Here is a 15,401-nt window from a genome sequence, read left to right on the forward strand (position 1 = left end):
CTACAGCAGAATGGCTTTGATCGGGTTTACATTTCATCTTTTAATACCAGAATTAGGAGAGTGGCTATATTGGTTAGGAAAATCACCCATTTAAGTTACTAGAGTGTGTTAAAGACACACACGGGAGGTTTGTAATTCTCAAAGCCCTGATAAATGGAGAAGCATTTGATGTTTTAAATGTTTATTGCCCTCTGGCCCATCACCTCAAATTTCCAGCAGATGCATTCTCTGAATTGATCAGTCTTGAGTTCTGCCATATTAAAGGGGGAGATTTTAACTGTCTCATGGATCCCATAGCAGACAGGTTGCCCAAAGGCCTCCCCGATACCTTCTGTACAAACTAAACAATTAGTGGATCTGTATGTGGAGTTAGGGTTGGTGGACATCTGGAGGCACCTCACCTTTCAGGCAGGGATTTTATGTTCTTTTCCAATCCACACAGATGTCACACCAGGATGATTTTTTTCTGACCCCCGTGGCAACCCTGAATTTGGTGGCATCTTATACGATTGGTAATATTACCATCTTTGATCACAATCCAGTACACCTGCTGGTTAGGATTAAGGATGTTACAGTGGGTCTGAGGCACTGGCAAATGGATCCCTTTAACCTTGAGGATAATAAATTTGTGGAGTATTTCTCCAGGGAATTTCGGGTGTTCCTACACATTAACTCAGTTAGTAACCCATCCATTCTTAGGGAAACTGCCAAAGCCTATGCCAGAGGTTAGTTATTTCCTACTCTGCCAGTTGGAAACGGCAGAAGGGTGAGCAGCAATGTCTCCTTGAAGCACGGTTGAAGGCAGCCGAGAAGGCTTACTTTGACAGGCCCTCGTGGACGGCTTTAAATTCTGTGCTCACGCAGACGGCAAAGAAGGAACTTACTTTTGCAGAGCAAAAGTTATCTAAGCATGGTGACAGGCCAGACAAATACTTAGCGTATCTCGCCAGGAAAAGGAGTACCCCTCAAGCCATTACAGCGATTAGGGAAGGGTCTGGGACTCCAAAAAACTTAACATTGAATTCCAGAGAGTCTACTCTAAGTTATACCACTCTGAGGGTTGTGAGGAGTGTTGGGCCAAAATGGACTCCTTTTTCAAGGAGCTTGAGCTTCCAGGTGTGAACTGGGAGTCTTTCCTCAATGCCCCCTTAGCAGAGCAAGAGGTGCAGGAGGCTGTGAAGCAGCTTCAGAGTGGAAAGGTGTCTGATCCTGATGGACTTCCCAGTGACTTCTATAAGGAATTTATAAACATACTGTCAGGCTTGATGCTCAACGTGATTGTCTCCTGCCACCTCTGAGAGAGGCCAATATTTCGCTTATTCTTAAAAAAAGGGAAGGTCCCGGAGGACTGTGGTTGGTACAGGCCCACTTCACTCTTAAATGTTGACTTTAAAATCCTCTCTAAGATTCTTGCATTAAGGCGAGAGACTGTGTTACCTTCTATTGTTAAAGAGGATCAGACGGGCTTCATAAAGGACCGTAGATCCTCCAATAATGTTAGGAGGTTGCTTAATGTAATTCAAGCATATTAACACCAGTCCAATACAGGGATTGGTGATTTCTGTAGATGCAGAGAAGGCATTTGACCATGTTGAGTAGACATACCTTTTTTATACTCTGGAGCGGTTTGACTTAGGCAAAGTCTTTATAAGATGGGTAAAGGTTCTCTACAGTGACCTTCTCACTGTGATCATCACCAATGGGGTACGATAAAGCAATTTTAACATTTTTAGGGTCAGCTGGCAGGGCTGTCCCCTCTCACCACTGCTTTTTACATTGGGGATTGAACCATTGGTGGAGGCCATTTGTAGGGATCCTAATATATCAGCTCCCCCAGACTTGGGGTCAAAATTACATAACATTTCGCTGTACGTGGACAATGTCCTTTTTTTGTCAAATCCAGCAGTTTTGGTGCCTCACCCAATACAATGCATCAGCGCATTTGGCGCCTTTTCGGGGTACAAGATTAATCTTGCTAAATCAGAGGCTATGCCTATGGGTGGCCTTATCAAGGCGCTAGGTCTTGAGGGTGAATATCGATTCCCATTTAAGTGGTCACTGGGGGGATTTGTGTATTTGGGCATATTCATTACTCCAGTTCTGGATTGGTTATTCAAAGCTAATTTAGTTCAATTATTTGACAAAATCAAACAAGATCTTCAAAGATGGGAGGTGCTTTTGGTCTTGTGGTTGAATCGGATAGTGCTTATTAAAATGAATATTCTCCTCGTTTGCTATACCCTATATGGATGCTCCCTGGATTCTCAATAAACAAACACTCAGGCAACTGAACGGCTGGTTCCGCTCTTTAATTTGGCATTGTAAGTGGCCCCTCATTAAATTAGCTAAACTGCAATTGCCTCACAGACTGGGAGGGAGTGGACATGTCGGGTTTTCAATCGGGGCTGATAGATTCAGGATTCAAAGATTGGGTTGCTAGGGGTGTGTCTTGCATGGGCGATTTATTTGAAGGAGACACCATGATGTCCTTTGATTAGTTAGCATGGAAATATGAGCTATTTAACAGGGATCTCTTCCATTTTTTCATGTTAGGGATTTTATTAAAAAAAGACTACACTTTGACTGATTCCTACAAACCTGACATAGAGAGGAGGGTGCTCAGTGCTAAGAGTATACTTTCTGTCAGAACTTTATATCATCAATTGGGGGGTGCCCCCTCAGATGAGTTCGATCAACTCTGCAGGTTGTGGGAGAGAGAGCTTGCCATTGACGTCTTCTCAGAGGCATGAGAAGATATTTGGGAAAACGCAAGAAAGTTATCAATTTGCAATAGGACCCACGCTTTACAGTTGAAGATTCTCCACAGGATCCACTTAGCTCCACTTGGATCCACGGGCACTCTAACTCATTGTCTCTGGTCCTGTGGTAGGCTTCAAACATACTGAAGCACTGTGGTGGGTGCAATGCAGAGGATTTTGGGTGTAAGGGTGGAGAAGGACCCGATCTCTCTTCTTCTTGGCCTACCCAGTGTGTTCCCTGCAGATGCGTGTAAGAAAAACTTTTTCAACATCCTCACTTTCTTTGCAAGAAAAGATATCTTGTTAGGCTGGGTATCTGAACTCCCCCCTCTCCCCCCTCCCCAGGCCTGTTGGGTTGGCGGAAGATCGTTATGGAGCATGTCCCCTTCGATTTTCTCACAAGTACGGTACACCACAAAACTAAGAATTTTTATAAGACAAGGCAGCCCTTTTTTGGAATATCTGGACACAGGTTTATCTGCCACACTAACAAGGGCTTTTATATAACTGAAACAATTGTGCTTTACGAGTCCAATATCGAGAGAGGAAGAACTGTGAACGTATGAGTGTCTTGTTTGGCTAAGCTACTATTTATTAGTTTGTTGTTGGTTATTATTTATTTAAATAGCTAGCTTTTTTTTTATTTTTTAAAATATATATTTACACATTTGTACATGAGGGCGGGTTGGGTTTTTTTTGTGTTCTTTCTTTGTATTGTTTTGAATTGTATTGCTTTGTATTTGTTGTAATATTTTTAAAAATCTATTTTTCAATAAAAATCTATTTTAAAGAAAACAGATTCTTAAATTCACATTTATTTACAATGGAACTTGATGAAAGGGAGAATGATAAGGATGGGCACTATTAGCTGTCCTGTTGTGTTGACAAAATGAAGGGTGGATAAATTTACACAGATATATTGAAATCTCTGCATAGTGTCATCATATCAACAGCAATAGAGGGCACAAAGTGAAGCAGGAAAATTACATAATTTCAAGACTGTTTCAATATTGTCTGCATTATGCAAGGCATTACATTTAAAAGATGAAATGCTTAATGTGCTGCAGTCAGACATAACATTTCATGTGTTTCCTATCATAGCATTGGAGGAAGATAACATTAATGAGCATAAGCACAAGCCTGCTACAACATCTCTTGTTCACAGAAAAACATTGCACTTAAAACACTCTCTCAAACACGACCACACAGTACTCAAAAACTCTCCATGCTTCATTCAACACAGCATCAGACAGGTCACTGCCTAGTGAAGTACTTAAATCCACTCTTCATTTGCACCATAGCTATTAAACAGTAAACCTGACTAAGGCATGAAAATAAGTCATCTTCTACAGAAAATATCAAATCAGTGACAAAACAACTGCCCAAAATCCTGTGCTTCTATATGTCCAAACTAAATTGTGACCTCACAAGTAAAGACGGCGCCCGAAGAGTGGCAACTTCAACATTTGTTGGATCCAGGGTAGACAACAGCGCGGTAGTGGAGGAGGGATGGTGGTGAAGGTATCGATGATGAGGACTCTCCTTAAACTATATCTTTCAATTTTTCAAACTTTCAAAATGGCACTGGATTATTGTGTCAGTACATGTTTCACTGCATGTACTGTTTTTATTACTGTAAAATACATTTGATTATAAATCAATCACTCATACAGGTACTAGATCCTATCACTAGTTATTGCAGACACTATTGAAAATTTACTGCATCATGTTGGCACAAAGAGTATTATAAATAAAGCAGCCAAACATTCTGCCAAATTTAAGATGTAAGAGTAAAACTGCAATTTCTACATTCTGCTGTGTTAACAGAACAGGCAGAGTTTAATCAGAGTTCTCAAAATAGCAAACTAAAAGAAGTGACTTGTCAATTGTTGGCTAAATAGTGAAAACTAACTCAAATGGACTGAGTCTCAATCTACTTGGATATCAAGCTTGACTTGAAGAGAGCATGCATATTACCTTTGAAGTAGATGTGGTGGGGAAGAGACCATTGTTCACCTCCTTGTGGAAAGTGCCTTTGCAAACAAAGTCTAGAGATAAATGCAGTAATTTTGTGGAGGTAGACCGCAAGCTGGTTTGTTGGTGTAGAACTCTGTGCTGTGCCCTATGGGCTGTTCCCAGGAATGCACATCAAATCAATAGCTATGTCCGGAAGACCATCAACATGGTGAAAGATACTCTTTGATTTGCCCAAAACCTGTTGCGATTAGAGTTGTCCCCTGCCTGATGTGCCACTCTGACACATTCTAAAGGGCTAGGACTACAAGTTCAGGGATGCATTGAAGTTTGGGATAGTTGCTGCACGAACACAATGGGGAAAGGTCACATTCAAAGGCCTTATAACCATTTACATTGATGGGCTAGAAACTATAGACTATTTTATGCTGTATGTCTGACAAGGTATTCATGTGTAAACATCAAGAATATTGAAAAATATTCAGGCACCTCAGAGTAGAGCGTCATGCATAGGAAACATTTTTATTGGAGCTCTTGCCATAATTTTCAACTGAAAGATTTTGTCCTTGGGCTAGATGCCTAATGTGCAGCATATATCGTAACTTGTAAAAGCATTACAATTATTTTGAGGTACTTAAGAATGAAACATGTTGTATGGAGACAAGTTGAATTTTATTGCAAATTCTAATTCTTAAGTGATAATGTTTTAGACTGTAAGAAATAGGACAGGAGTAAACGATTTGGCCCCTCAAGCCTACTCCAGTAGGATCATGGCTAATCCGACATTTTTCACATCCACTTTTCTTGACTTCCCCACTGATGAAGAATCAATCTATCACAGCCTTAAATATACACAAGGACTGTACTCTCACAAGGTGGCAAGGTGTTCCAAAGACTCTCAGCTCTCTGAGAAAAGAAATTCCTTCTCATCACAGTCTGAAATTGGCTCCTCTTTATTCTGAGATGAAGACCTCTACTCCTAGATTCTCCCATTAGGGAAAATATCCTCTCAGCATTCACCTTGTCAAGCCCCATAAGAATGTTTCAATGACACCACCTCTTATTCTCCTAAGCTCTAGTGAACAGAATCCCAATCTGCTCGTAAGATAATATCTCCATACCCAGGATCATCTTAATGAACCTTCTCTGAACTGCCTCCAAATAAATATCTTTCCTTAAGTAGGATGGACAAACTACTTACGGTATTGCAGATGTGGTCTCACCAGGACACTGTGTACTTGCAGTAGGACTTCCCTACTCTGAAACCAACTCCCATGAAATAAGGGCCAACATTCCATTAACCTTCCTGATTACCTGCTTAACCTGTGAGCTAGCTTTTTGTATTTTGTGGACAAGTATCTCAAGACTCTTTGTGTTGCAGCTTTCTGCAGATTTTCTCCATTTAAACAGTACACTTGTATTCATACTTTTGTAATGTACTCTTTAAAAAATTATGAATAAAATATATATTGCAGAAAAAAATGCTGTATGAGTAGATGAACATACATTTGACCAGACAAAATAGAAATCTTCTCCAGTGATTCGCTCATTTTAATTTTCTTCATACCACTCCTGATAATAAAGATATCATTCTATAGGTGCTCTTTATTACCTCTTTGAAATGGTGATTCTTCAAATTTGAGCAAACACAGTAATTAAAGGCAGGCTATTTAACAAGCCGATTCTATTTTTATTGAGTTTTTGCAACCTGTAACCTCTAGTAATGATCATTGGATAATGTGGAGAAGAGGCCTATCTGATTCTAATCACCAATCAATACTTTTTTATTGAACGTAGAGGCTATTGCCCTGAATAATATTTGCTAATGTAGAACCAGATGTTTTTTTTCCTATTTAATCATTCAAAGGGCTTGCGCTCAACAACATTTATTGTCGATCCCTAATTGATGCTGAGAGGGGTGATGGAACACCTTCCTGATTTGTTGCAGTAGAATGTCATGAAGACACAGTCAGAGTGGTTTTAGGAAGGGGGTTTCAAGGTTTTAGCAGAAAAGCAATATATGTCCAATAAAGGACAGGTGTGAGGAACAAATCCGGCAAGTGGTGGTGTTGTCATGTGCCTACTAGAATTATCTTTCTTCTGGGTCACTCGTTATGGAAATGCTGTTAATGCAAACCTCATGGCTTTTGTTTTGTAGAATACAAGCACGCAGGCAATGAGCAGTGTATTTACCACACAACAATCAAGCAAGTACATTATATGGTGCTTAACATGTTTTAAGCATTGCAGGACCAGATCCTTCATTTGTTGTTCCCATCACACAGATAGGCTACTTACTCACCAGCCGAAAAGATAGCCTGTCAATGAGAAAATAAAAATCTGCTAACCCTCTGATAGCTGTGTCTCAATATCAAAATGTACTTGGTTTTAAATTAGATCTGAATCAAGAAACATGACACCATAATTAACTAATTCATTGACAGAAACTTGATTTTAGCATTGACTGAGGACAAATTTGATTTGGAACACTGAAGCAATTTCTTAAATTTATCTAGCAAATGCAAATCTCTGGAGCAAAGCAATAAACACTTATTTTCCTGAGCTTAAGGCAAATAGTCTGTGATTTGTCTACAGAGGGGATATTCCTTGGTGTTGTACAGCAATGTTTGTGACTCTCGACAAATGCATAAGTCATTTGTGTAAAGGCCCCAGAAATGGGGAGTGGCTGTGCTAGCTTGTCCTAAAGCTGTTCAGCAATGACCAGTCAATAAAAGTGCAGCACAAGATTTTAGGGAAAATTATTTTCCAAAATGAAATGAAGGATGCTCCAGATGGTTCTATCCAGATGCTGCATTTTCATAACTGCAGCAAACCCATAGTTATTCCTTCTCACTCATCACAGCATTTCAACTATAGGTAATGTTAATGAATACTGGTTTTATCAGCAATGTATATATTGTTTTACAGATTTTAACTGAGGATTTGTACCTCTAACTGTACAGATGTTTCTGTAAAAATGAAACTAAGTTTGCTTCTGGCTGTTTAGAATTTGGTGGACCTGTAACTCACTGCATCAATCTATTTCTAGCATTGTGCCACAATGCCTGAAAAGATGTTGGAAATGAAAATGTTAGAAATCACACAACACCAGTGTTATAGTCCAACAGGTTTATTTGGAAGCACTCGCTTTTGGAGCGCTGCTCCTTCATCAAGTTGTTGTGGAAGTTTCATTTCCAAGTGATGGAAATGAAACCTTCAGCTTGCTGCCTTCCTGCTAAATCTGCCTGTCACAATTTGTCATGTCAAGGATGTGGCAAACAAAAAAAAATCAATATTTGTAACATGAGGAGAGAAGTTGCATAGACATCAATGTCTAAGTCAACCTTCGAAAACTTGAAAAGTTCTTCCAAAAATGCATTGACTTATTATGTGCTAAGTATAATGAGTACATCAGTTTGTGTGTGATCATCATTTTCAAAGGTCTTCAGCCCCCAATGTGGGTCTGTCTTGAAATCAGGCATATCTTTACAACACAGTCATATTGTCTGTTTGATTCCTTGAACATAGTTAGCTATACGTGGTGTATAAAACATGCACTATTGGGATGGATAATTTAAAATAACTAACAATGTTCATGTAGTGTATCGTAGCTGAAAAAGGAGGCTGACCTATATGCAAAAACAGAGTTCTGGGCCTGGAAAAACTGAAGTTGCCCTATATGCCAGACTTACACTTGCAATTCACAGTTTCCATAGAGATTTGCAAACATGATTGACTATGATCAAACCACAGTGTAATGAAATTACAGAACAACAAAAGAACAGCATCTGAACTGGAGCCAGATAAGGTCAAGGATCTTAAGTAACTGAACATTCTCAATCTCCCAGGTTTTGTTTTTAATGTTCAAGCAGACATTCTTTTGATGATACTGAAAATAAAAAAATCGTTGATTTTAATCATCTAAAGAGTCTCCTATGATTCAACGATTGAATGGAATGGGCTTTTGAATGTTCAAATAAGCTGTGGAAACATCAGGCCTGATTTTAACTCCTGACACAGGCTCTAAGTAAGTTAACATGGATCTATCACTTTGCAGTTGGAGGAAGCTGAATTTGGACAGACTAGGGATTCACAAATAGTTGATTGTTTAATACATATAAATGCAAGGCAATGTAGCTGGGAAAAAAGAGATCAATAGTAATATCTGAGGAACAATAGTTAACTATAGTACACTGTGCAAGAGAGTGATCTACAGAGATAGCTCAAAGTTAAGAATCCAATGTAAGGAATCAAATAAGATCTCTGATGGTATAAGCAGAGTGATTCAGTACATTCCAAGAAGTGATCCTGAGTTTTTATGAATCACGTGTTTGATCCTTCCTGTATTATTATGTACAATGTTGATTACTGTATTACATTCTGGCTTTGAAGAACAAAAACATAGGGGTAACTAAACAGATATCACAGATCCTGAATTTTAACTACTTTCTCTGTGGTGAAAACTGAAGACTAGTTGGCACGATTCTGTGTTTTATTCTTATTGTGAACTTCTTTTTGATAACGAACAACACACGGGAAGAATGTGTCCCTTGTTCTAAATATGTTAATCAGGACTGATATTTTATGTTATTAAGGTCTGCTTGGCAATTTTAGTCTCCAGCATCTGCAGTCCTCACTTTCTCCGAGAAAATTTTAGTTGAGGGCCAAAGTGGAAGCAGTAGACGTCACCCAGTGTGGAACAGAGCTTGATTAGTGAAAATTAAATAATCAGTCTCACAGCTCAATAGGGCTCATTTATATTGTTCCTAGTACCCAGAAAGGTTTGTTAAAATCCTTATTCAGTTTTCTAATCTGTGCTCTAGTCAAGGAATCAGAAGTGTAACTTTTATTGAATGTACTTAATCAATTAACAAAATGCAACAATCCTAAAATGTTGACAAAATGCAACAATTGGTAAATGAGAGACTTCTCGGAGTGCGTATATCTCCCTTAATAGCAAAATTCAATAGATTATCCTTCCATTTAACCAATCATGAATTGAATTGAATGTGTCAGATACTACCGTATTTCTAAAGTGCAGTGCATGCCTAATATTTTAACAACAGATCAAACGAAAGGCTGTAGGGATCGATACTTGGAGGTTTTTCAACATAATTACGAAATAGCATGTGACTTAAAGTTTGTTATTTAATTTCAACAACAAGATCAGTAAACATTTCAGCATGTGTTGTAATCAGACAACCAAAGAAGATGATGTCAATCTCAAACTTTCCTCAAATTCAAACATTTGAGTCAACCATTTCAAAATTCTCAATCTAAAAGTTAATAAAACATGCAGAAGCACCAATTTTAAAAAAAGTTTCAATCAGCACCAAATCTCTCCGACATTTGCACTGGAAATTCATGCTAACTTTTCAAGTTTTTGACAGTAAATCTTGAGATACAAGGCTGTTAACTTTGAGGTTACTTCTACCAGTATAATTGAAATTCATCACATTAAATGGTTATTTTCTGGTCACAGACGTATCCTCTCCAATTCCACTAAGTGTATTTGCAATTCACCAACCAAATCAGATGTTTGCCTTTAGTACATATCTCAATTTTTATTGATAGTGCATGGTCAATTCATTGAAGTGTGAGGGCCTTTAACATTTTGCATAGCCACTATTTAGAGACCTGTCCTTCAGGTTGCGATACATTCATGAGGGAACATTGACCATGATAAGGTTTCCATTTGATAACACAGTGACAGAAAACATACTCTGTTTATATCTTCCCTGTTTTATTTTGAATACATGAATGTGAATGGAAGAGAGGGATATAGGTTCCATAAGTGAAGACAGTTTTAATATGGAAGGGCAAAATGTGGAGTGCAGGCTTGGAGGGTTGAAGGACCTGTACCTGTGCTGTATTATTCTTTATTCTTTTTATCATGAGAAATAAGCATTTCAACCTATCAAAATTCTCCAAATATTATTGGACAAAATGTACATGAATCGTTCAAAGGAAAACAGTCAAAGATGACAATACTCACAGTCACCCCAAAGAAGTTGGTTTCGTTCATGGAATCAAGGAAGATCTGGCCAAGGTCTTTGTTCACATAATTGAAGTCGCGGATAGTTTGTGGATCGCCAAGGCGTTTCAAACTATCCATTGCTCGTTGTAATGTTGTAGCAATGACCCAGATTCCATCGTATGCAAATCCATGGAATTTGCTATACTCAGCACTACCTCTCATTTTATTGTACTCTTGCTTGTACTGTTGAGGTGTCTGCAGGAGATTAAGAGAAGTTTAGAAAAACAGAATTAAGGCTTTGAAGAAAAGACAGTGAACTATACAGTTATTTTGTCAGTTCACCTATCTCTGCCACATTTTTGTCATTCAATGTTTTCCCCTCCTCATCCCCGGAGTAATATAGCCAGTGTTGACAGAAGGAAATGTATACTGGCATGGATTCTTGTTGATGAAGTTAGTATTCTTGGTGTTTGTGGCTTATTTCTTATTCACCCACATATTCGTATAACAATTCTAAATATTCATTAAAAGATCCATACTCACCAGCCCAGATATCGTCTTGATTTCTTTTGTACTAAGTGGCTCAAAATCCACAGCTACATATCCTTCCATGGCAGTGAGTAGATTTTTTTCATTGCAATAAATAGAAGCAATTGGTTTCCACCAGTTTAGCTGATACCAGCCTGGGATAATCCATTGGTATTTAATTCCATACATATTCTCATTGTAGGCCTAATAATAAAACACAAACCAACACAATTGATTGTACTAAAGACTGAAGACAGAATTTTAAATATCTTCATTGGAGCATAGCTGACTAATGAGAGATCTTTTACCCATGTTTAAAATTTTCAGGAGGTTTGATAGGGTAGACTAACATAAACATCTGGCACCTCTTTCCCAGTAAAACAATTGGGCCCTCCTTTCATTGCTAACAGCCAACCAACTCAGGCTTGCTTTCAGGTTAGCATCAGAACAGATCTCATAGAATCATATAATGAATCACAGAATTTAGCAAAGAAAACCTACATGGACTCAAGACAGAACACCTGCCTTTTACACATATTTTTTGCTAAAATTGTTGGCAGGAGAATACAAAAAAGGTAATGAAAAAGGCAGATTGATATAAAAAGAATAAATCAGGAAAACAAATTTCCAGTTATTAGCACGCTTAAGGGCCCTGTGGTGCAATGGTAGTGTCCCTTCCTTACAGTCAGCAGGCCTGGGTTCAAGTCCCACCTGTTTCAGATGAGTGCCATAACACATCTGGACAGGTTGAGTAAAAATATCTATCAGACCCTTGTGGGCATTTGTGACATAATGGTATTATCCCTATCTCTGATCCAGGAGGTCTACCTTCAAATCTCACTGCTCCAAAGGCATGTACTAAAATTCCTTAATCGGTTGATTATAAAATATCTATCAGAGCTCTTGTGTTGCACAGTAGTAGTGTCTCTACCTCTGGACCATGAGACCTGGGCACAAGTCCCACCTGTGCAATAGTTGTGTAATAGCATTTCTTAGCAGGTTGATTAAGAAAATATAATATCAGGGTGCTTGGGGGGGCTCTTGGGAGGGCTCGTCTATTGCAGTAGCATTGTCCTTACCTCTGGACCAGGAGATACAGGTTCAAGTCCTACCTGTACCAGAAGTGAGTCATAACATTGCAGAACAGGTTGAATTTTAAAACTAAATCTATAAATGAAATACTATTCAGAATTTTCATATCTCTGGCTCTTGTTGTGTAGTAGATGTGTCCCTACCTCTAGATAAGGGGGCCTGGGTTCAAATCCCTCCTGCTCAAAATAACATTCCTGAACAGGTTCATTAGAAACTATCTGCAATATATCAGGATCTCAATTAGGAGAATTGGGAGGATTACTTTAACACAGTTACGGCAGAGATTGTCAATGAGAAAGGAGGTTGGAAGGGGAATCAGAAGGCATTGTAACAATTAGGGAGGAAATAGATACATATTGAGAATGAGAAATGGATAGGGTACAGGAAAAAGGCAAAGAGATGGAACAAACTGTACAAGTTTTATCAAGTAGTATGGTAGACAAAGCAGGTTATAGATCTCCTTATGTCATACTGCACTGACATTTCACATTGGCAAATCAAATTCTAATACAATGGAATTTTATTTTTCCTTTTTTTTCTAAGAGTTCATTATTTATACCCAAAATTCATTTGCAAATAAACCCTAAAGTTTTTTTTTGTCTCTTGTCAGGTTCATGGCTAATGACGACGTTCAGCGGAATGTTGCCAATCATGGAGTAGTTGTGATTAAATTGGTTACACATTCTTTTTAGCAGAAATATGAGTTACTTAACTAGTATAAAACTAACAACTGTGATTTTCTTGACACAGCCTGCAAACTGGAAGGGATATTCACTGCTAGTAAAATTATATATTTTCTGATTTACTATGCAGCATGTTACTTTCTTCTTGTAAATATTTGCAACCCTCATCCAATTCCCTTCGAACACTTTGCAGTTCACCCTTGATGGGATTTGAGAACTCAATACTATTAACAGCTTTCTGTTCAACTACCCATAAAAGCCCTCAAGGGAATCCCCAATTAAGCCTTCAATGACATCCCACACATCGAAATCAATATAGTCAAGGCTGACTTGTCAGCTGTTTATTTTCTTCACATGAATCATGCATTGATTACTCTCATTAGTATGTATGTAAATTAATACTTAGACATGGCTTCTTCCATTTTCATATATAGACTGATTTATCAATGAACTTACTACTAAAAAGTTATTTATTTTTAAATTGAGAGAATAAGCATAAACAGGCCATTCGGTCTCCTCCACCATTCAATCATGCTGATCGGTTTTTCAACCCCATTTTCCCACTTTCTCCCTGTAACCTTTGATCCCCTTGACAATCAAGAACTTATCTATCTCTGTTTTAAATATACTCAATGACTTAACCTCCACAGCCTTCTGTGGCAATGAATTCTACAGATTCACCACTCTCTGGCAGAAGACATTTCTCCTTACTCTCCATTCTAAAAGGTCTTCCCTTTATTCCAAGGCTGTGCCCTCAGGTCCTCGACTCTCCTGCCAAGGGAAACATCTTCCCAACATCCACTCTGACCAAGCTGGTCAATATTCTGAATGTTTCAATCAGATTCCACCCCCTCCCCCTCCCATCCTGTACTCCATCAAGTACAGTCCCAGAGTCCTCAAATGTTCTTCATATGTTAAGCCTTTCATTCCTGGGGTCATTCTTGTGAACCTCCTCTGGACCTGTTCCAGGGCCAGCACATCTTTCCTTAGATTTGGGGCCCAAAGTTGCTTAGAACACTCTAAATGTGGTTGGACCAGACCCTAATAAAACCTCAGAAGTGCATCCCTGCTTTTATATTCTAGTCCTCTCGAGATGAATGGCAACATTTTATTTGCCTTCTGAACTACCGACCCAACCTGCAAGATTACCTTAAGAGAAACCCAGAATACGACTCCCAAATCCCTTTACATTTCTAATTTCTGAATTTTCTCCCCATTTAGAAAATAGTCCATGCCCCTATTTTTCCTACCAAAGTGCATGACTGCACATTTTCCTACATTGTATTTCATTTGTCACTTCCTTGCCCACTCTACTAAGCTGTCTAAATCTTTCTGCAGCCTCCCACCTTCTCAATACTCCCTGCCCCTCCACCTATCTTTGTATCATCTGCAAACTTAGCCAGAATGCCCCTAGTTCCTTCACCTGGATCATTATTGTATAGAGTGAAAAGTTGTGGCCCCAGCATGGACCCTTGTAGAACAACACTAGTCACCAGCTTCCATCCTGAGAAGGACCCTTTTATCCCCACTCTCTGCTTTCTGCCAGACAGCCAATTTTCTATCCATGCTCGTACCTGGCCTCTAACACCCTGGGGCCTTATCTTACTCAGCAGCCTCCTGTGCAGCACCTTACCAAAGTCCTTCTGAAGTCCAGATAGATAACATTAATTGACTCTCCTTGGTCTAACCTGCTCACTAATTCCTCAAAGGTTTCAAACAGATTTGTCAGACATGGCTTTCCCTTGAGGAAACCATGCTGACTTTGCTCTATTTTACTACGCACTTTCAAGTATTCAGAAATACAGTGGACTCCAAAATCTTACCAGGTAAGAGTCCAATTCTGAAATGCCCATCCCCATTCTCAGTAGCCGCAATTTTTGTCATTGGTAATGCCAGTACCCACAATTCCTGAACTGGCCAGATCCTCCTACAATTTCTGCACCATCAGACCAGCTTCTGCCTGACTACCGATTCAAGTTGGGAAAATTTCGGAAAGATAAGGCCAAAACGCCCCCAACCACTCTGCATGACCCCTTATAATTTCCATAATAAATCAATGCTAAATAACACCACTTCCATTCCTGTTCATCTAATGTACATGGTTTACATAAACACTGAGTCATATGATCACAATAGCGAGTGTGAAACTGCTGAGAGGAGAAATACAGTACACACTCATTCAGTAATTACTGTGTACTGGATTAGTGGTGCTGGAAGAGCACAGCAGTTCAGGCAGCATCCAACGAGCAGCGAAATCGACGATTCGGGCAAAAGCCCTTCATCAGGAATAAAGGCAGTGAGCCTGAAGCATGGAGAGATAAGCTAGAGGAGGATGTGGGCCAGTGCGGACCCAATAAAAGCAAAAGCTTGGTTGGGATTCTGTTTTGT

General features: G+C 39.0%; 1 protein-coding gene across 3 annotated transcripts in view; it reads right to left on the minus strand.

The window, feature by feature from the left end:
- The window catches only part of gabbr2 (gamma-aminobutyric acid (GABA) B receptor, 2), a 968,818-nt gene that overhangs the window by 265,144 nt on the left and 688,273 nt on the right, over positions 1 to 15,401 (minus strand). For all 3 annotated transcript variants that reach the window (XM_072575495.1, XM_072575496.1, XM_072575497.1), the window contains exons 6-7: positions 11,254 to 11,442; positions 10,729 to 10,965 (exon numbers count right to left, since the gene is read on the minus strand). In XM_072575495.1, the coding sequence (XP_072431596.1) occupies positions 10,729 to 10,965; positions 11,254 to 11,442 (426 nt within the window). The remainder of the gene's footprint in view (positions 1 to 10,728; positions 10,966 to 11,253; positions 11,443 to 15,401) is intronic.

This window comes from Chiloscyllium punctatum, chromosome 8, assembly GCF_047496795.1.
Source record: "Chiloscyllium punctatum isolate Juve2018m chromosome 8, sChiPun1.3, whole genome shotgun sequence".
In the NCBI taxonomy this organism is placed as follows: Eukaryota; Metazoa; Chordata; class Chondrichthyes; order Orectolobiformes; family Hemiscylliidae; genus Chiloscyllium; species Chiloscyllium punctatum.